The sequence below is a fragment of the Lygodium microphyllum genome, chromosome 1, assembly GCF_053477565.2.
Source record: "Lygodium microphyllum isolate KBCC chromosome 1, Lygodium_microphyllum_v1.1.10, whole genome shotgun sequence".
Taxonomy (NCBI): domain Eukaryota; kingdom Viridiplantae; phylum Streptophyta; class Polypodiopsida; order Schizaeales; family Lygodiaceae; genus Lygodium; species Lygodium microphyllum.
Window position 1 is genome coordinate 109,156,090 of NC_141135.1, and position 21,295 is coordinate 109,177,384.

General features: G+C 40.1%; 2 protein-coding genes and 1 pseudogene across 10 annotated transcripts in view; all 3 read right to left on the reverse strand.

Annotated features, from left to right (window-relative positions):
* Positions 1-3,625: 3,625 nt before the first annotated feature.
* LOC148041531 (DNAse I-like superfamily protein) overlaps positions 3,626-21,295 on the reverse strand; it is a 96,814-nt gene continuing 79,144 nt past the window's right edge. For all 9 annotated transcript variants that reach the window (XM_087680567.1, XM_087680552.1, XM_087680559.1 and 6 more), the window contains 4 exons: positions 4,870-4,985; positions 4,651-4,774; positions 4,223-4,370; positions 3,626-4,142 (listed from right to left, as the gene is read on the reverse strand). In XM_087680567.1, the coding sequence (XP_087536693.1) occupies positions 3,840-4,142; positions 4,223-4,370; positions 4,651-4,774; positions 4,870-4,985 (691 nt within the window). In that variant the 3' untranslated portion in view covers positions 3,626-3,839. The remainder of the gene's footprint in view (positions 4,143-4,222; positions 4,371-4,650; positions 4,775-4,869; positions 4,986-21,295) is intronic.
* Positions 13,588-14,096, reverse strand: LOC148041532 (uncharacterized). Its single transcript, XM_087680592.1, has one exon. It carries the CDS (start codon positions 13,998-14,000, stop codon positions 13,662-13,664), a length of 339 nt encoding a protein of 112 aa, XP_087536718.1. The 5' UTR covers positions 14,001-14,096; the 3' UTR covers positions 13,588-13,661.
* Positions 14,181-16,446, reverse strand: LOC148041533 (uncharacterized; annotated as a pseudogene).

Below are 21,295 nucleotides of genomic sequence, written 5' to 3' on the forward strand. Positions count from 1 at the left end.
TGCGTATCCTAAAAGTTCAAATTACAATAATTTAATGTCAATTTTTTTTAAAAAAAATATTTTGCTTAATCACTGTAACAACAATTAACTATTGCTATACTGTTTGTTTACTGCCTTAGAATGCATATTAAGCAAAAGCCCCAAATTTCTTTGTAAAATTGCGAAGTAAAAAAAAAAAACATTGCATTGCGAATTTATGAAATAATGTCACCGTGAGATGTGTGCCAACAATGAACAACAGTTGAAATCTATCTCATAATGTGTACCAGAGCCTCTAAGACAAAAGACCTAAAATTCTTGCACAAATGTCAATGAAATTGTAAAATACTGACATTTTCAATGAAGATTCGCATGTAGGATTGCGAATCTGACAAAAATTCCAAAACTTTTAACAAGAATATTAAGGAAGTTATGAAATTTCTTTGAATTGTTTATCAATTTGAACTCCAAAGTAAAAATTGATAAAAGCCCTAAATTTTGAGCGACACAAGTTGAGATTTAGAAAGAGATGACCCAAATGGATGAAAAATTATAGAAATTAATTTTTTTTTTACACTTTTAGGGTTTGCAAAAAAATATCAATAAGGCTATGAATAGAATGGACAAAGGCGAAAAAATAAGAGGCAAAGTTGAAAATAATAGTAGCTTCTTGAGCTGTATACGAGCCTATACATATAGCTGCGCATAGATTGAAAACATCAGCTTATCCTCTCTCTCGAACAGAGAGCTAGCTAACTACAATAAGATCTTAGGTGAAGCAACACCGATTGGCTGAACTGAATTTGCGCATTAAACATACTCTAATACCAAATGCTAAAAAATAATAACCAACTATGAAGAGAGAAAAGAGACAGTGAGAGTATATTGAGGCAAAAGAGTAAAGTGTATTTACTGAACTAAAAGAATGACAATGAAAGATGCAATATAAGTCTAAGATAGACCTAGTTCTAACTCAACTAGAGTTAGTTGACTCTAACTCTAAGACTGGTAATATAACTTTAGTTGTGTTCACACTAAGAACTAAAGACAAACATTGAACACTACCCATAGAATTTGCGAATTCTAACAAATGTTAAACTTAAGGCTCTACTCTCCAAGCTTAAGTCTCTTTTAATATTATTTTCTTTTGCTAAAAGCATATTTGAATATTCAACCACTATGAAAATAACTAATTCTTCGACATTTTGCTTACTCTTCTACATGGAGAGATTCTTGGGACAAAAAGAAAAATCTTGTGTATAATGAGACTTTGAAGTCACCACTTGCATAAATAATAGGTGATGTGTTACCTTTCACTGAACTTAATTGTATCGATAACATTTATATCTTTTATGCTGAGATAGATCTTCACAACCTTAGTATCACCTCTCTCAAGAGCCTTCTCAATAAGTAAATCTTTAAAGACATTTATTTTAGCATGTACTTTAGCCCTTCACTATATCAAAGCTTGAATTTCAAGATTAATTTTCAACTTCATGTATCTTTTCATAATCAAGGAAACATATAAATATAAAGTTTTGAAAGCCCTTCAATTATTCACAAAAATTCTCTCTTGATATGGTAAAAAAGTTGAACCCAAAGATTTTGTCACCCAAGAAAATTAGTACAAAGAAAAAATCCTTTTTCTAATATAAATGTAAGCACAAAAAAACGTAAAAATAACAATACTTTAAACTTAATGAACTCGATTAATTATCACAATGAAAATTAAATAAAGAAAAAAAAAACACCACATTGATAAAAGAGTGACTCCTACCCTTTTACAAAAATTTAATGAAACAAACCAAGAGTGTAGAGTACTTAAACCATATACAAAAATATTGATTCACTATATTTTAAAAAAATAAAAATTTAAAACCCTAATTTCTACAAACTTTAAATAACATATTTTTTTAAAAAAACTACTTAAATTAGATCAAACCAAGTAAAAAATGCTTCTTGAATGTGATAAATAAAAAAGCAACAAGACATATAATTGAAATTTCAACATAAAAGTTTATTTCAAATAAAAAAAGAGATATTCAATATATAAGTATGAAACTTGAATACTCAAAAGTAAAAATTAAAGACTATAAATAACAAGTATTTATTGAAATTGACAAATACAAAGATATTTCTTTTCAAAATGACTCATTTTTAAATATAACGTGTTACTTTTATTTAAAAAAAGCTTTAAAGCCTTATATTTTTAAAATCTCTCAAATGATAAAAAATTTAAAACAATTACTTAAGACAAATTTATTTCTTACAAAATTTCAAAGCTTAATACGAATAAAATATTTATTCGAGTAATAATGTACTAAATTTTAAAAGTGACCAAATTTAACTTATGAAAAACTTCATTATGACGTTCATTTTTTTAAATTGTTTTTACTTTTTAAAAAACAATATTAAACATGATTTTAATAATTTTGATTTTTATTTTCAACTAAAAGACAATGCAATTTTGACATTTTAAAAGTGCTCTAATTTTTTAAAGTCTTTTTAAAATTAATAATGTAATTTTTCAATCATGAGCATTTGATTTCACTTTCTAAAGCCACTCATTATACAAGCTTCTAGCTAATGTAACTATCTAAGGCGTTAAGCCTTAGTTATCTGTGCTTTCTCATTAATCTGACTGTCTGACTAAACTTTTGATTTCTCTTAGGCATCTTATCAATGATGATCCAAGTATTAATTATAAGACATTTAGACCATTGGCCACCTTTAAATAGAAAGATGAACATTAAATCATAATTTGAAACACTTAAATAATAGAAATTGCATTTCAAAGTACATGTATATCAAATTAATTTGAAATCATTGAGCCAATATATCTTAGTAACAATTGATATACAAAAGGTTTATTATAGATGATCATGAAAAATATATGAATAAAAAACAAGACCCAAAAACCATAGTATTTACATGAGTAGTCACTTGGTGGAAAGTAAACCTTTTAAGACTAGCATTATCTTACCATTCCAAGCAAAGGATTTTATATGGAGACTTGAGTGTCAAAAAATCAATATTGGATTCAAGGTAGGTGGCCAGTCTTATAATCTACCTAGTTGAGGATCATTCAGATCTATTATGAATGGTCTATTTTAACTTGCTGGTAGTAAAGACCTAAATTTTATATTTTGCAAGCTAGTGCAAGAAGCCAGTGGGAAAGTATAAACTATCCTTGCTGCTGAGACATCACCATGCAGTTCAGAAATTCCCTTTGTAGATAGGAAGCAAGCTTTCCGAACTTCAAGTCAAGCCAACATTCATTCAAAAGCTTCAGTCCAATTCATGTTTATCTGTCTCTATCCCCTATTTTCTGACCATCTACCAAACCATAGGAGTAAACCAGTAATGAGCCTAATATTGTATTGTATCGTTCAAGAATCCCACTGACAGAGGAATACATTAAGAGCCCTGAGAACGGTCCTTTGATTGCAGTATCCCTACGAAGAATCTTGCTAAATCTATCGAAGACCTAGCACACCTACAGATGAGCATACTTTTCAACCTACTGTGCAAATTTCTAGTCTCTTGTGATCAAAGAAAGCTAGTTATGTTGTCAAAGAAGTAGAGGTAGCTCAATAAGAGCAGACCTGACAAAGCTAAACAAGATGCAGGACATAGTTGAGGACAATTGTGACAAAAAAAGTATGGTGTGGTGCAGAGGTGAGCCTGACTCCATCAGAGTGACGGTTCTTGCCACCGGAACAACTGTTGGGGCAAGACAAGAAATTTTGACTCTCTGGCATCATACATGTAGCCATTGACTGCTTACAATTTGTAGTATGGTGATACTATCAACCAAGATCTAAAGTTTGTAAGATTAAAGGAAATGAGGGCACTGACTTTTACTTCTTAAGACAGATAGCAATGTCTGTGCCAATAGGCAGGTGGTCACTAGGATGACTATAATTAGGGAGCCCACCAATGACGTCTTCCGATCCAGGTAAGGGGACCTCAAGAAGGCTTAAAGGCTTTAACTGATCTAAAGAAGAAAGAAATATGTAATCTAAAGTATTTGTGAAATCTGGTGTACAGTTAGTGAAAGCAGGCTCCCCTTTTATGGAACCATATAAGCTATGCAGCCGTAAAGAGCAGTTGGGTGAGGCCTCATGTTTGTGGCCTACTTCTGAATGAAGATAATTGTACACCTACACCAAAAGAAAAGAATATTAGCATAAAATTTTAGGCAAAGAAAAACTTCTTTGAGGTTTACCCTGCAGATTTTCACCTGATCTCCTGGTACGGAATTGAAGTCTCCACATGCCATGACTGGGACTTCCAATTGGAATTTTTCTTTAAATCTGCTTTGAAACTCCATAATTCTAGTTACGAGATACTTGGCTTGTGCTAACTTTACATCCACCCAGTCTGGATCCCTGTCAAACACACATTTTCTAAATCTGCATACAAAGCTCTTTCAAATCATTCAACAGTTTCAGTTGCAAGTTGGATTGTGAAGCCAGCATTTTAGAATCTGTAATTACGCCCTAACCTTTATGACCCTTGGCAGCTGATGGACAACTCCTTTCAAAACTCAACCTCAAATATCAGTTAATTTCCAGGCTAAAACGCAATGATTGATGACAAACTTTATACTTTCTCCTGTCTTTAGCTAAATAAATCTAATTATGAGTAAATATGTGGGAAGAATGTTACCAGTAAATATGTGTGTTCGCTAGTACAAAAAGATCTTGTGGTGCCTGAAGGACACGAAAGGCAGCCAAAATGCCAACACAATCTCTTCTCAGGCGCACTCTTGGATCATTTGGATCTCCCCTTTCTGTGATAACATAAGAAGAGCCCAATTTCAATCTTCTATCCACAGAAAACTAGAAAGTCAAAAAACAGATTGATCTTGGTTATTTAAGCATTTACCAGATGATTCTTCATCGGAGCTACCAGTTGTCTCATCGGTTATTGCCTCATCAGTGTCATCAAGAGGTGGGACAAGATCATTATAGTCTATAAACTCATTGAGAACTAACGCTACTCTGCACACAGTGAAGTGGGGTTCAGCTTGCATTGGCATATGCATTCAAGTAATCATCTGCCACAAGGTTAACAATTAAAACTGTCACAACTCGGAGCCTATATAGTATACTCGTATTACATTGAGGGCATTTATGGGTCAGCAAAAACAGATCTTGGTTCCATAAGGGAGGATTCCGATGCAGATCTGCAAACCAGCAGAGAATACCTCCATACCAGCCATACCCAAGTTCGTGTCTGATACCATGTTGCCTAGAGAATCTCAGTCACAGTATGGTGACTGAGGAAAAAGAGAGCTCTTGAGGGGATTGTGTTTAAAGTTTTTTAAAATCATTAGCATCTTATTCAATTCTCCTACCTTACTCAAGTTTTGGAGTTGTTTGGTGCCAGACCGCTGCATGCTGACCAGCCACATTGAACAAGGATGATGGACATCTGGCCAGTCAAAATGTTAAGTGGATGGTTTGTTTTGATCCGTCTGATACTTGAGATCTAAAGGATAGATAAACATAAAAATAGCATCCACTAAAGATAAAAGAAGAGAGGTGTTGGAACAGATGATTACCTCTAGCAAACATCACAATGTTGGAAATTCCAGTTATGGATGACTACTGTAGATTAGATGATACACTGTCAAAGATTATTATGTATTGTGCTCCTAATGCTTTGTTTCAGCTGCAACTATCTTCATCTGAACTCCTACAGCAGCCGCCAAGGCCCAAACTGCCTTTTATCTAGTTGCCTCTACATGTGGACTCCTACTGCTGATTGCCATTCATCACCTTTCATTTAAGGCTGGTGGTAAGTCTGAGATTATCTTCTTTTAAGAGAGGGTTCGTGCATGTCAGCTGTTGGGCTTAGCCACTACATTCACTTCACTTTATGCTCCTCTCTCTCTTTTAAGAGAGGGTTCGTGCGTGTCAGTTGTTGGTTTAGCCACTACATTCACTTCACTTTATGTTCCTCTCTCTTGTTTGCTTTTCTTTCAAACTTCATGCTTGAACTGTTGAACCTTGGATTTGTTGGACATATTCACTGGCTGTGCCCTAGGAACTCTCTCACACCATTTACTTTAATTCGATCTTCATTTTATCATGCAATTGCTCCTCCATTTCAACACTGATGATAAGCTCAAAGTCCCTGACTATCTAACTTGGAGTGCAGTTATGCAAGCTTGGATGGGCAAAAGCAATTACAGTACCTTGTTTCAAGATGGAATCCTCCTCTTTGATGACCATCTCCTCTACCACTTGGTTCAGACAATTTTAAGGCAAGTAGTCCTCGATTGGGATCCAAATGAGTACCAAAGCATATTCCCCTCTTCTTCAATGTATCTCAATCAAAATCCCACCGACAGTCACCTCCTCTGAGAATCTTCAAAGGTGTTGGCAAAGCTCCAACTTATTTACAAGGCTCCATGGTCCATGCAGGCTGACCCCTCTATGGTCATTTCAAACCATCCAATTCGAGCATACCAATGCCATTCGGCCATTCATCCTTCAAGTGACCGAAATTCAGGACCATCTTTGCAACATGCAGTCAGCTCTACCCCAAACTCATTTGATGGGACTGAATTCCACAAGCTGCCTCCCCAGTGTAATGGTGTGGTGAATGCTTTACAAGGCAAATGTAGACAACTCCTACAAGTTTTCAGCATATGATCTCTATTTTATTAGAGCAAAGTCTGCACTCAGGTTATGAAACGAGGAGCAAGAGGAGAGACAAGGACTCCTTTGACTCATTGTCCTCGAACTCTGACTTGGTTTCTAGTTATGCAGCCACAGCTACGGTGACCACAGGGTTTGGCCCTAGTCTATTCTTACAAGAGGGGACCCCTTTAACAACTTCGTTCAAGGTGGGGAATCCATGGTCATGAAGTGCTTTCTGCAGAGAAGCTACGGGCTTTGTGGAAGAAGGAGGGGTAGTAGGAGGAGAGACAAGGACTCCTTTGACTCCCCATCGTCCTCAAACTCTTACTCGATTTCTAGTTATGCAGCCACAGCTGCGGTGACCACAAGGTTATGTGCTAGTCTATTCTTACAAGAGGGGGGCCCTTTAACAGCTTCATTGAAGGTGGAGAATCCATGATCATGAAGTGCTTTCTGCAGAGCTGATGAGTGATAGGCATCAAGATTTAGCTATTTCTACTCTATGTGACTAGGGTTTAGTTTGAACAACATCGACATCAATGCCTTTTGAAGCACAGTGATGGTTGCTTGATCACCCACTACTTGGATATCCATGGTCCTAACCCCGTTGTCATACTATGGCAATACGAGTTTTTGGCAGATCAATGTGTGGTATGGGACACGTAGTGGTTCCTAGGGGCTTGTTCCCCATCATTTTATATTTCATTGTACTTGTTACCCATGATCTAAGAGAGGGTGTTAGTTTTGTACAGTTCATGGGTTTAATGGGCTTGCATTGGGCATTTGGGAGAGTGCTTGAGTGGGTAGTTGGGCAGCTTGTCTTGAGCCTCACTCTGAGGCCTACTTGTGCCTCCTCTCCACTCTCCAATGTCATATCTTACATGTTAGCATTCCATGGAGAAAGGAAGACTAGAGGCACTCTAGAGGTCTGCCATAGCTGTGTAGTTTGTACTCATCTTCTCATGCTTTGGTATGGCCCATTTCCCCCTTCATCGAGTTCACGTATTCTTGCTTCTCTTGTTCATCTTATTCAGTGTTCAACAAAGTTTTTCTATGTTGCTTCTGTTGCATATATTATTCTTGCACCCTCTTGAGTATGAAGTAATACTCTGGACGATGCCTACTCACCCACAAGGAATGGGTAGACAAGTGCCTTGAAACACAGAAACGACACTCCCAAACAGGATGGAATGGGGAACGTGTAAACCTATACTGCAATGTCCCTTGCCACATTTCCCACAATGTTCCAAGTAGGGAATGTTCCCAAGCCAAGTAACGTTCCATGAAGTAGGACTTTCCAGCTGCTTGCAACGTTGGACTTCGTGTCTTCTATTGCACGCTTCTTTGCCTCCTGTCCGACTCCCAAGGGCAGCTACGTAACCCTATACATACATGCCTCCTCTCCACTTTCTAGTGTCATGTCCTGCACACTTGTATCCTATAGAGAGGGGGAGACTGGAGGCACTTTGGAGGTCAACCATAGCCCATGTGATTTATACACATCTTCTAATGCTTTGCTATATGGATTCCATGGTCCACTTATCCATTCATTGAGTTCGTGTTTTCTTTCTTTTCTTGTTCATCTTATTCAATGTTCAGCATGCTTCCATTTGTGAATCTCATTCTCACACCCTCTTGAGTATCAAATAGTACTCCAGATCTTGCCTCCTTATTCAATGTTCAGCAAAGTTGCTCACTATTGCTTCCACGTGCATATCTCATTCTCACACCCTCTAGAGTATGAAGTAATACTCCAGATCTTGCCAACTCATAGCCACATGGAATGGCCAAAATGGCACCTTAGAACATGGGAACAGCATTCCCTAACAGGATGGAATGAGGAACACATTCCTCAAATGCTGAAACATTCCTTCTCATGTTCGCCACAACATTCCAAAGAGGGAAAATATCTAAACCAAGGAACATTGTGAGGAATGAGCCATTCCACTTGGTAAACCTTTTTGGCGCCTATGATGTGAGACTTTCTGTCTTCTACTGTGTGCTTTTTCACCTCTGATCCGCTTCCATTTTTGCATATTGTGATACCTTCTTGCTTGTCTACCTACTACCTACTATCATCTCCCCCCCCCCTCTCTCTCTCTCTTTTTTTTTTTCCCGTAATGGATGTTATATTTATAAAGTACTAAACAACAAAAGACTTACAAAAGTCATGGCAAAGACGTAGACCTCTCTCTCTCTCTCTCTCTCTCTCAAGTGGCTACCCTAGTAGAAAGCTACTTGTTTTATCAACCCACATACCCAGGTTCAAATCTCCCCTTTTTACTCCTAGGATCCTATTATTAGATGATTGTACAAATCTAGGAATTAGATTCAAGAACATTTGGTCACCATGTGTACATCGTACCAACTAAACTACGCCCATTATTGTTTATAGTTTACCTACTCGAGTCTTTATTGTCATGAGGACATTTTGAACCTCATCTAACATGTGGATCAATTTTTAATCACATGATTAAATAAATGTTGCACATGTGAGGTGCAACTGGGGTTAGAGTAAATTTACAAACCTGGGACCTGAGAAAATCAAGGGATGTCAAAGGCAAAAGTTGCTATAAGTTATGTTGCATGGGTATTTGGTGGCCTCTGGTGTCAATTGTTCGCCTAGGTCATTCATTTGGTCATAAGTGTCAGTTGGTGACACTAGAGATGTGGGGTTTAATGGTACCTAACGCCGATCTAATGGTCAAAGATAGCACAGAGAGACTCGAGAGTGGAATATGCTTAGCTAATTTAATTATTGCCTAGTCAAATTATTTTTTTGGCCACCAAAATAATTATTAGATTAAATTTCAATAATTAAAGATTGAAAATTAATATTTAATGATGGATAATGTTGGAGAAACCATTTGGGAAGGCTGCCACTTGGCAAACTTGCCCATACAAGCTGGTAAAAGGTTGAAGAAGAGGAAAAACGAGATCATTCTTGCTGTAGCAAATGTGGGAGAGCTGTGAGCAGCCATGGCCAGCCTATTTTCAGCCATTGCATGTTGGGGGTAAAGGTGCCTCTGCCTAGCCGCCCCTGTATTACTGCATTGACAGTACCTGCCACTGCACATTGTAGGTGGCGGGTGCCCATCACCGTTACTTTATTCTTTATTCTTTTAGTGACAGTTTGAATAAAGGAAGGCCCGGTCACATACTGTGACTGTTGGAGTTTTCATTTTATGTCTCTCTCTTTCTTACTCTTGCTCTCCCGCCATAGCTCTTCCAGCAAGCTTCGATCCTTCTCACCTTTCAACTGGTATCAGAGCATGGTTGCTTGAGCATTTCGACTTGGTTCGTGGCATCTTTAGCTTCCTATATCAAATCCCTATACTCATTGGGTCTTCTTCCCAGCAGCCATAGCCAACTCTCTCAAGCTCCCGTCACTCACTAGCTTCCCGAGCACCTTCCTGACCCCTTTGGACACTCTCAGGGCATTCCAACAAAGAAATTCATTCATCTTCTTCACGGTTTCATGTTGGTTACAGGTCTACAGGTCTGAGCAGAAGAAAAAGCCAACACCATTGTATCTTCCTGGCTCCATATCTTGACACATGCCTTTGTGGGGCACTCAAGGCTTGATGTGAGCCTTCCCTGGTAACCATTGAAGCCTTTTAGCACCCTGACTCAGCACTAAGACATGATCAGCAAGTCCATACAATCAGTATCAGGTTGTGCCTGATCTACAGGCTCCTCGACAGCTCATCTCCCTTCCTTAAGCATTGTGAAATTGACTGTATGTACAGCAGCAGGCCTGGTTATGTCTGCAACTGAAGCTTATTAAAGCATTGAAGCTCTCTCCTACACTGATTCATGCCCGTATGCCTATGCAATGCTTGCACAATGTTAGTGGATATATGCCTAATGGATGGCACTCATTTGTTGCTGAATTGAGCAACTATCTACTCAGTTTTGAACAATAAATCACTGCTGTACAACAGTGGGCTGAAACCTATTACTTCATGTTTGCCTATGCCTCTTGGAATCGGGACATGCTTTGGAGATGTACTTTGATGTATCGATCAACGAGGATCGACTTTGAGCTTGATATTGCTTCGGATCATTGGTTGAGCTTGAGCTCCGCTTTGCAACACTTGAATCTCCGTCTTTGGATGTACTTTGGTATGTACCTCACTTATATCCGACCGGTCTTCACATGCTTGGCTTATGCTACTTATACATGCTAGTTACATTGTTTGGAGTTGGATACTTCTGGAGCCTTGCCTTGGCTTGACATTTGATCGTCTAGAGATTATCTTGGTGATTCATTGGCTTGCCAGAGTTACAGTTTGAATGCACTTGATGTCTATGTATACTATGTATGGATGCTACATGGCCTACATGCTCGGGATGTCTCATTGATGCTTGATCTTGGACACGTCGCTGGTGCACTCTTACATGCTTTGTTCAAGCTTTCTTGCTTGACATTTATGGCTTTTGTGCCAGTGGGAGCGTCTTGATATGCTTGATAGACATAGAGCAGGTGGGTTTATGCTACTTGAGCATTCGAACACTTGAGACTAGGATCTTCACTTGGATGTTACATGGTTGATATGCCGTGGTCCTCACAGATGTACTTCGGCTGATTTGGGCTTTGCACTCCCTGAGCATACACCTATTTGTGTCATGTCTTGCCAGTGTTGTGTACACTTTGCTCTATTATACAAGGGGTATACTGGCTTACTGACACATTCATTTGACATGCTTGGGTGTTTGCTTGATGTCCGTATAACTATCACAAGCTGATTTATGCCCGTTCGATGCTGGTTATGCCTTGATAGTCAGTGGTTGACTTGGTGCATTCATTTTGTCTACATTTTGCTCTCATTGTACCTGGCTGTAATTTATTACAGCAAGCAGTTATGCATGGACTGTGATGTATTTTTCATGCTGAATCATCCTGATTTTATGTACTTTTGATGGTACTTGGTGGGCAGCATCATTAGCTATTAGTTCATGGTCGTTTTGCTTTGGTTTTGGTGGTTTTTTGGCTGTTTACAGCAGAAAATAGCAAGCAGTTTTGAACTGTTTGCACTGTTTCAGCTTGCAGTATGGCATCTTCTTCCACTGACTTCGTAGGGCATTACTTTCAATGATGAGGTTACTCCATTGTTTTTGCTGGGGACTCTGAGTGAGTCATGAGATATATTTCGCACTGCCTTATGTGCTTTTGCTACTATTTTGAACTTGCTTGATGTAGAGAGTGCTCTTCTCCAGGAAGAGATCAACTGTAAGAACTTGGATGCCTCTCGTGTATCACATGCTTTCACTGTTAGAGGCAGAGATGGTAATGGAAATAATGACAGTGGGAATAGCCGTGGCAGAGACTAGCAGAAGTCTAGGTCTAAGTCGCGCAACAAGTCTCCTGGAAGAAATACTAATGTGACATGTCATCATTGCGGCAAGAAGGGTCATATATACACCCATAATATCATGAGTTACACAATGAGAAGCGCAAAGAGAAGGGAAAAGACAAAGTACAGGAAAAGTCCTCTGATCGCATTGTGCCTACAAAATCCAGTGTGAAAATCGAGGAGATAAATGTCATGTAGATTAATGACTCCGATGGGAAGTACATACTTACAGCTAGTTCTTGTGATGGTACACCGTTGATTGAGGTTCACTCTATGTATGCGCAATGCTGACTTTTGGATTCTAGTGCTTCATTTCATCTTACACCATGCGGTGAGTGGTTCCATTCCTACCGTACTGCCTCTGAGTCAGTTTGCTTGGGTGATGACAGGTCACTTGCTATTGTTGGCATTGGGCATATACGGCTGCAATTCTCTACTGGCAGTACTTTTATGTTACAGGATGTACGTCACGTACCTGCACTTATAAGCAATCTTATGTCTGCAGGGCAACTTGATGATACTGGGTTTCATGTCTCTTTTGGGAATTCTACCTGGAAGGTCACACGTGGCGGTCTTGTGCTTGCTAGAGGTGCCAAGGCTGGCAACCTCTATTCTCTTGTAGTTGATGGATTCTCTATTGATCATGTTTTGTCGATGGATTCTATCCCACATGTATCTCTTTGGTATGTCCGTTTGGGCCATATGTCCTTGAAAGGAATGAAAATGTTTTCTGGTTTGCAGTACTTACCATCCCTTGACTATTCATGTTTTGATTCATGTGAGCATTGTCTTTATGGCAGACAGACTAGGAATACGCATAAGAAGTCTGGTAGGACACACATGAGTGAGCCCCTGGCATTGGTACATTCGGATGTTTGTGGGCCCATGCCCTATCAGTCAATGGGTATTGCAAAGTATTTTGTGACGTTTATTGACGATTTTTTGCGTAAGTCTGGGCTTATCCCATTAAGCTTAAGTCAGATGTCTTGGCTGTGTTTCAGAGATGGCTTACATTGATTGAGAACCAGACTGGATATAGACTGAAATGCCTTAGGACTGACAATGGGGAAGAATGTGTGTCACGTGCCTTTGAGCAGCTATGTGACTTTCAGAGATGGCTTGTATTGATTGAGAACCAGACTGGACCAAGGTGGTTCCATACGTAATGTACGGCACGTATAGATACGTACTATACGTCGTTCTGTATGGATAAATTTTTTATGTACGTAAAAATACGTACCTTTGTAAGAAAATAATAAACAAGAGGATATTTTAGGGTGTTTCCCATTGTACATTAAGCATAAAGATATATATATTTCCTACTTAGTACTTATGACCATGTCACATCACAATTGAAACCTTTAAGCATTAAACATTTAACACGTGCATAACACTGAATAGTGAAAACTAAAATTTGAGACTATCAAATTAACATTGAGGAAGTCTACATGATAAAGAGCCAAAACATAACACAGTACACTGCATCAAACAACGTACAATTGCTAACAACGAAGTTAGAAACAATCCACCAAGGTGACAAATGTCAAGTCAAGATGGCTCCTAATAGAGCATACATATGTCATAAATAAAAACACCCAACTGAAATATATGAAAATTCAAATTTTTTAGATCTGACTGTAGTCACTAGTGCCCACAGTCCACTGCCTAGGTTCTAGCAAAACTCATGATCAGAAGAGGATGATGATGAGGCTGAAGAGAGCATGTCTCCATCCGCCACGACATTGCCATCGTCGTCAAACTTTGGCTCTACCATCACAGGGCCTGTAGCCTGGACTGCATCACCTAGATCCTCCTCCTCCTCAGTGTGAATGAGACGAACTGCCTCATTCACACGTCGCCGAGGAGTCCGAATGGGTAGCTTCCCTCTACGAATGCCTTTCCGTCGAGCACTCTCTGGATTTGCAGCTTGCTCACGTAGTGGAATACTATAAGCACGTGCGCATGACCTCGTCACACGCCTATCCACCTCCTCCATCTCTCTATGAAGCATACGCAAAATCTCCTCCTGCTCGTCCCTAATATGCTGGACCTCATCTGTGATCGGATGATTCGGATCAGCCACTAGCTTTATACGTGAGGGATCAGCCTGTTCAAGATGGCAACATAGCATACATTTGTTAACATTGAACAATAATGTAAATTTTAAATACTAATATAGAGATATACTATTTCAAACATGTAAATAGCTACTAGTTCGAACCTGCTTGGGTGTCCCCAAGGCATGGTAGGCGCGCACAAGCCTCATATTGGCCTTGCAATACACTAACTTCTCCAATTGAGAAGTGCTAAGGCGATTCCGGATCTTTGTATGAATCAAAGAATAAGCACTCCAATTGCGCTCACAAGCACCCGCTGAGCAATCCTGCATTTGCAGGTGTCATTGGCTTGATAATTGCCATTGCTACACTTTAGAGAGTGAAAGAGAGAGAGAGAGAGAGAGAGCACAGAGAGTGAGTTACCTGTGACAGGATACGTAGAGCTAAATAAGTCAGACGTGGAAGACCTTGCCGACCATAACTCTGCCACCATGTGAGAGAAAGACTAGTAGCCTCTGAACGCAATGCCACCGCCCGTGAAAATGATGGTCCCAAGTTATTCATGAAGCTGCTGCTCCTCGTTAAAGATACGTGTGATGAACTTGTCTTTCAGTTGCATGAGATGTTGCTCATGGAACAAGTCTGGGGTCTTGTAGAAAGGATGGAGTAAAGTAGCCATCCCATGAATGGGACGACTCATAAACTTCCACCGACTCTCTACAAGAGTCAAGATATCATCTCGACTACAAAAATCAGTAACATCAAAGTTTAGATACATTGCAAGGCCAATGTATGTGCTGTACTATATAGCCTATGCATTAAAATTTAATAATAAGTAAATAGCATATGCAAGCAGCCATAAAGAAGTACAAGAACAAAATCTAGTACTTACCGCTGCTGGGACAAGGCTTGGCATACTGTGATATGGCTCTTCATCTACATGAAGAGGTGATAAACCAGACCCAATGTGAAGCCCTCCATGTCCATGACTCGTAGCATCACATACATGGGCTGCAAAGCCACTGTCAAATCCTGCACCTCTGTCCAAAAAGACTCATCTAGGATACGCCTTTGAATGGCTTTGGTCGCCTCTTTTTGTGCATGAGACATGTCCCTCCACTTTGGGTCCACAACTGTCTGCAAAAGTGGATCCCTAAGCTTGAAGAGCCTTTGCAACACCAAAAACATGTATGTAAATCTGGTCTTGAAGGGCCGCACCATATCTAGATTACTGTGGCTATGAAAGATGGCTAAAGCCTGATGCTTCTTTCGAAAGAATGTGGTCATCCTAGTAGCATCTGAAAGTGTGGGCTGCACCCAAGGTAGTTTGCCTATATCCTCCATAAGCAAGTCTAGACAATGGGCTGCACAGGGAGTCCACACAATGTGTGGGAACTCCGCCTTCACCATTTTTCCCATTGCCTTGCAGTTGGATGCATTATCTGTAACAACTTGGACCACATTCTCTTTACCAATCTCCATGATGGCTGTACGAATATGCCCATAGATAAACTCACCTGTGATCTTCTCTCCTGCCTTCCCTGCATCTACAGCGCGCAAGAAGTAAGTACTGACAAGAGGAGACAAGTATATTTATGATGTGCCGCCTGCGTATATCACTCCATCCATCAGAGATGATGGTGCATCCAAACTGCTGCCAGCCAACTTTCACTGGGACCAATGCCTTATCTATCAAGGCCTTTTGCTCGTCAAGTGCAGTGGTGCGCATTTTTTTGTAATCCAACCCACACCATGAATCTGTAGCACTAGCACCCACTTGGGCAATGGCCCTAACCATCCTCTTCCACTGCTCAGTCCTTAAGACATTGAAACTGATGTTGCACTCAATGAGAGTGCGAGCAATCTCCATCTCAACCACCTTCTGACGCTCTCTCACCCAAGACTGAGAATGCACACCTGAAGGCAAGATGGTTTGCCTAGGCACATGCACATCATTAGAACCTTCCTCCTCTCCTCCTCCTCCTGCATGACACGAGCCCTCTTCCTACTAGCAGATGGCTGCTCTGAGGCAACGGGCTGAGACACAAAACTCTCCTCTACCTGTGTAGGAGGATCACCAAACTCCCCAATAAGAGCATCGTGCAAGGCATCTTGTGTTTTCTGGGATCCTTGGCCTTTTGCTGCTACCCCCATTGCTGGGAAGTTCTCAGCAATCAACTTCTCTCGAACAGCTTTTGGCACCTTCTTGCACGCGCTACAGTTGTTTGTGCAATTAATGCCCGTCAAATGCTTCACCACACGCGTAATTGTACTGGTCAATGTGAAATTGCAGAATTTGCATGACCACCTACGACTACCTAAACCAGCTTGCCCGGGAGTGTTGACGATATGGAGTATATTGGTATACTCCTTCCAATAGGGATTGACTGGTTTCGGCATGATGGTTCCTGGAGCAAGATAAGAGAGAAAAACATCGGTAAATATGTGCGCGCGCGTGCACAAGAATCAACGCGAGCGAGCGTGTGCGTGCGAGAGAGAGAGAGAGAGAGAGAGAGCGCAGAGAGAGAGAGACAGAGAGAGACGAGATGTACCTGGTCTGTGCACGCTGGCGTCTCCTGTAGCTCACGTAACCTGCAAACACTGAAACAGTGAACACGTTTGGGGCTTTTGTCTCAATTTGCCCAAGAAAATCCACAAATAACCAAGCGATGAAGAAATCGTTAGGCACATCACGTTTTGGGCCCCAAATTTTACATGAAAAAAATGATCACGTTTTTTATGTTCCATACGTACACAAAACGTACGATCAGTACGTATCGTACGGTAACGATCCGTACGTACGTACTAAATCTACCTTGGACTGGACATAGGCTGAACTGCCTTAGGACTGACAATGGGGAAGAATGTGTGTCACGTGCCTTTAAGCAGCTATGTGATTTTCAAAGATGGCTTGCATTGATTGAGAACAAGACTGGACATAGGTTGAAATGCCTTAGGATTGACAATGGGGAAGAATGTGTGTCACGTGCCTTTGAACAACTATGTGACGAAAGGAGTATTAAGTATCAGTTGACCGCCCCCTATACCCCACCCCGGAATGGTTTGGTTGAGCGGATGAATAGAACCATCCAGGAGCGTATACGCAGTATGTTCATAGCAACTAAGAAACACGTTTATTTAAATTTGAAACTTGCGAAACGTTTATGAGAGTAAAAAACGTGGGCGTTTAAAAAAAAAAAAAAAAAGAGTTGGAACCCAAAACATGGTTTTTTTGACAAAAACTATTGGGCAATGTTAAATATGATGAAGATGATATATAATGACTCGTAAGGGCTCAAGATTTTGGACGAGAGACTAATTTTTTTGTGATTTTGTTTAGGTATTGGACTTTGTCAATCTAGTATCTATTCTTGTCTTGAGATTTAAATATTATACGACTTTATTCTCATTTATGAGTTATTTATGATATATTATGATCCATTCTCGATTTTAACATTTTTTCAATTTGTTTTGAAATGAGAATCATGATGTTGTAACTTGACTCAGTTCATATTATAAATAGGCTATTTACATGTTAATTTCAATTTTCTTTGTATAATATGTATGAATCATAATGCTTAAGTTCTCAACCATTGTATAGCTTTGTCCAAAGACTAACTTTGACATAAGTGACAAGTCAATATTGAATCATGGATATATAATGTATAATGTATTATTCTCAATTTACTCTATTATCACCAAGCTCAATTAGCCATTCTTTGTTTAAGAGAGAGTTTCATAGAGGTTTAGAGCCTCTTTCCCCAGTCAAAACTATTAAAATCCCTATATAAAAAAACCTATGTTTCTTATTTTACCCCCTCTTGAAAGAAACTTACGAAACACATTTCTAACGTTTTGTTTCTAAATGTTTCTACCGTTTCTGGCTGCTATGAGTATGCTTAGCCATGCACGCCTACCACAAAGCTTTTGGGCTGAGGTAGTCAGTACAGCTGTGCATATCATAAATAGATCACCTTCCAGTGGTTTGGATTTCCAGGTTGCAGAGGAGATATGGATTGGAAAACCTCCGTCTTATACACATCCACGTATCTTTGGATGTGAGACATTCTGCCATGTGCCCAAGGATAAGCATAGTAAGCTGGATCCTAAGAGTGTCAAATGAATTTTCCTTAGCTATGGAGATGCACACGACATGGGTTACCGCCTTTGAGATCTGCAAGCGCGGAAAGTCATCTGCAGCCATGATGTAGTCTTTCATGAAGACAAGATGCATCGGTAGCCTGAGAAGGTGGTAGAGATACATAGGGTTATATTCCAGAAGGAGCCACGTGCTCCTGCACAGCCAGTTGGAGAGCCTGCAGTAGTAGTTGGTACACATGGCCAAGGTATTGGACATGCAGCAGAGTCTGCAGTGAGACGATCTACTAGAGATAAACGTCTCCCTGATAGATTTGAGCCCTCGATGCATTATATTTTGGTTACAGATGCAGGAGAGCCTCTCACCTATGATGAGGCTATGCGCAGGGGTGATAGTCACTCCTGGGAGAGGGCTATGCAGTCTGAGATTGACTCCTTACATAAGAATATAACTTGGGATTTGATTGCATTGTCTAAGGGCAAGAAGGCTTTGTTGTGCAAATGGATACACAAGCTAAAAAGTACCCTTGGAAACCCCAAGTCGACTTATAAAGAAAGACTTGTTGGTAAGGGTTTTAAACAGGAGCATGGAGTTGACTTTGATGAAGTCTTTTCTCCTGTGGTCAAGATAACCACCCTACGCTTGGTTTTCGCCTTAGTCGTGCAGGTTGACTTAGACATGTATCAGATGGATGTCAAGATTGCATTCTTGCATGGGGATTTGCATGATGAGATTTACATGGAGCAACCTAAGGATTTTGCAGAACCTGGTAGGGAGCACCTAGCATGCAAGTTGAAAAAAAGTCTTTATGGCTTGAAGTAGGCACCTAGGGAGTGGTATCATAAGTTTGATGCATTTATACACTCATAGGGCTACAATAGGAGCGCTATGAATCTGTGTCTTTACATGAAGAAAACCCATGATGGCTCGTTGCTTATTTTGGTACTTTATGTGGATGATATGCTGATAGCAGGAAAAGCTCATGATGAGCAGATGCTCTTAAAACTCAGCTAAAGAAGAGCTTTGAGATGAAGGATTTGGAATGGGCCTCTCACATTCTTGGTATGTCCATTAAGCGCGACAGGTATCAAGACTACTCTACCTCTCACAGAGGGAGTACATTCATGAAGTCCTTGAGCGTTTCCGCATGTAGGACGTGAAGCCTATTGGTTGTCCATTATCTTCTTATGTGAAGGTCTCACGGGCCGATTGTTCGCAGACAGATTAGCAAAGGGCCGAGATGGCCAAGATTCCTTATGCATCAGTCGTGGACAGTTTGATGTATGCCATGATAGCCACTCGTCCAGATATTGCCTTTGCAGTTGGTGTTGTGCTACGCTATATGGCTACACCTAGCAGGAAACATTGGGATGTTGTGAAGGGTATCATGAGATACCTGAAGGGCATATCAAATATGTGTATTTGCTATGGCAGCTAGGATATGGGAGTTATGGGATACATAGATTTTGTTTATGCAGGACATGCAGATAGTAGAAAGTCCACTTTTGGCTATGTATTCAACTATGCTGGGGGTGCTCTCTCTTGGATGTCCAGGGTTAAAAAGTGTACAACTCTATCTACCACTGAGGCCGAGTACATTGTAACCACTAAGGTTTACAAGGAGGCCATATGGTTAGGCCATTTGGTTCATGACCTTGGGATTGATGCTACAACTATGCTGTATTTGGATTCTATGAGTGCTATTTAGCTAGTCAAGAATCCGGTCTTCCATGCGAAGACTAAACATGTTGAGGTGAGGTATCACTTCATACGTGGGGTTGTGGAGAACAGGTCTGTAGACCTTGTCAAGATCTCCACTAACAAAAATCCTACGAATCTGCTCACGAAAAGCCTCACCACTAAGTACTTTGCCTTTCTCCGGAGATTGATGGATGTTGGATGAGATGATGTTTTTCCTCATCCTATTGTACATGTGTACATTGTATTGCCTTTTCTTTTTTCTTTTCACTCCTCATTGGGTCAAATTCGCCTTTAAGTGGGAGATTGTTGGGAGTAAATGCACCTCTGCCTAGCCACCCGTGTATTACTACACTAATAGTATCCACCACTGCACACTGCAGGTGGTGGGTGCGCGTCATCGTCACTTTATTCTTTATTCTTTCAGTAACAGTTTAAATAAAGGAAGACCCGGTCACACATTGTGACTGTTGGAGTTCCCATTTTGTGCCTCTCTTTCTTGCTCTTGCTCTTCCGCCATAGCTCTTCCAAGCAAGCTTCGATTCTTCTCACCTTTCATTGCAGCCAGCCATGAGTGAGTTTTGAGGAGACAATTGCACATTCGGACCCTCCACAGCTGGACGATTGTATCTAGATACAAAGTGACAACTGATTTGGATGTCTCAACTGTAGGTGACAGCATTTAATGCTGTTGTGGCAAGGTAATAGCAGCTGCATTTGACTGATTTTCTGTCATTCTTCTTGACAAAACTCTGAATTTTCTCTCTCATCTCCTAGCCATTTCATAGCCTTGCTCCAAAGATCTCAGTATTTGGACCCTCAGAGGTTGAGAAATTGCAAATTTCTCTGTTGTAAACTCTAATTTACAGCAAAAACTAGGGTTTAGTAGCAGCCTTACGAAGCGAGCCATAAATTGGAAGCTCCAAGACTTGGATTTTTTAGGGCTAAAGATGAATTTCAGCTAAATTTAGGTGGAGGACTAGCCAGTCATTGAATTTGGAGCATTTCCATCGTCTATGAAGTGGGTCAAGGCCTATTAAATGCCCGAATCAAGGGGCAAATCAAATTGAAGACTTGTTGGTCACTTTGGACAGCAAGGGGAGTTTGGATTGCAAAGGGGATTGGGAGAATCCCATTGTAAATCAATGTCTTCTTCAAGAAGCTAAAGAAATACCGAAAGGAGCACCAATTTTGGAGCCAATCGGGTGTGCATTATCCAAAATCAGTACGTAAATTTGTATTTTCAAATTTGCATTTATTGTTTGCTACTATAATTAAGTTGTAATCAGGGATTTACCACCCATCCACGGAAGGAAGGCTGGTTTCATGGTTCCATTACTGGGATACCATCAAATCCTTCGAATTGGTGGGCCTGTGGTACTTCATTGTAACTTGGGACTATTGCATTATTGCTAAAATTGTTCTCAGTAGTGAATTACAGCAAGCATATCT

What these genes read in the sequence shown, in the direction of transcription:
- LOC148041532 (XM_087680592.1), bottom strand. Translation starts at nt 14,000, where the DNA reads ATGCTTCATAGAGAGATGGAGGAGGTGGATAGGCGTGTGACGAGGTCA.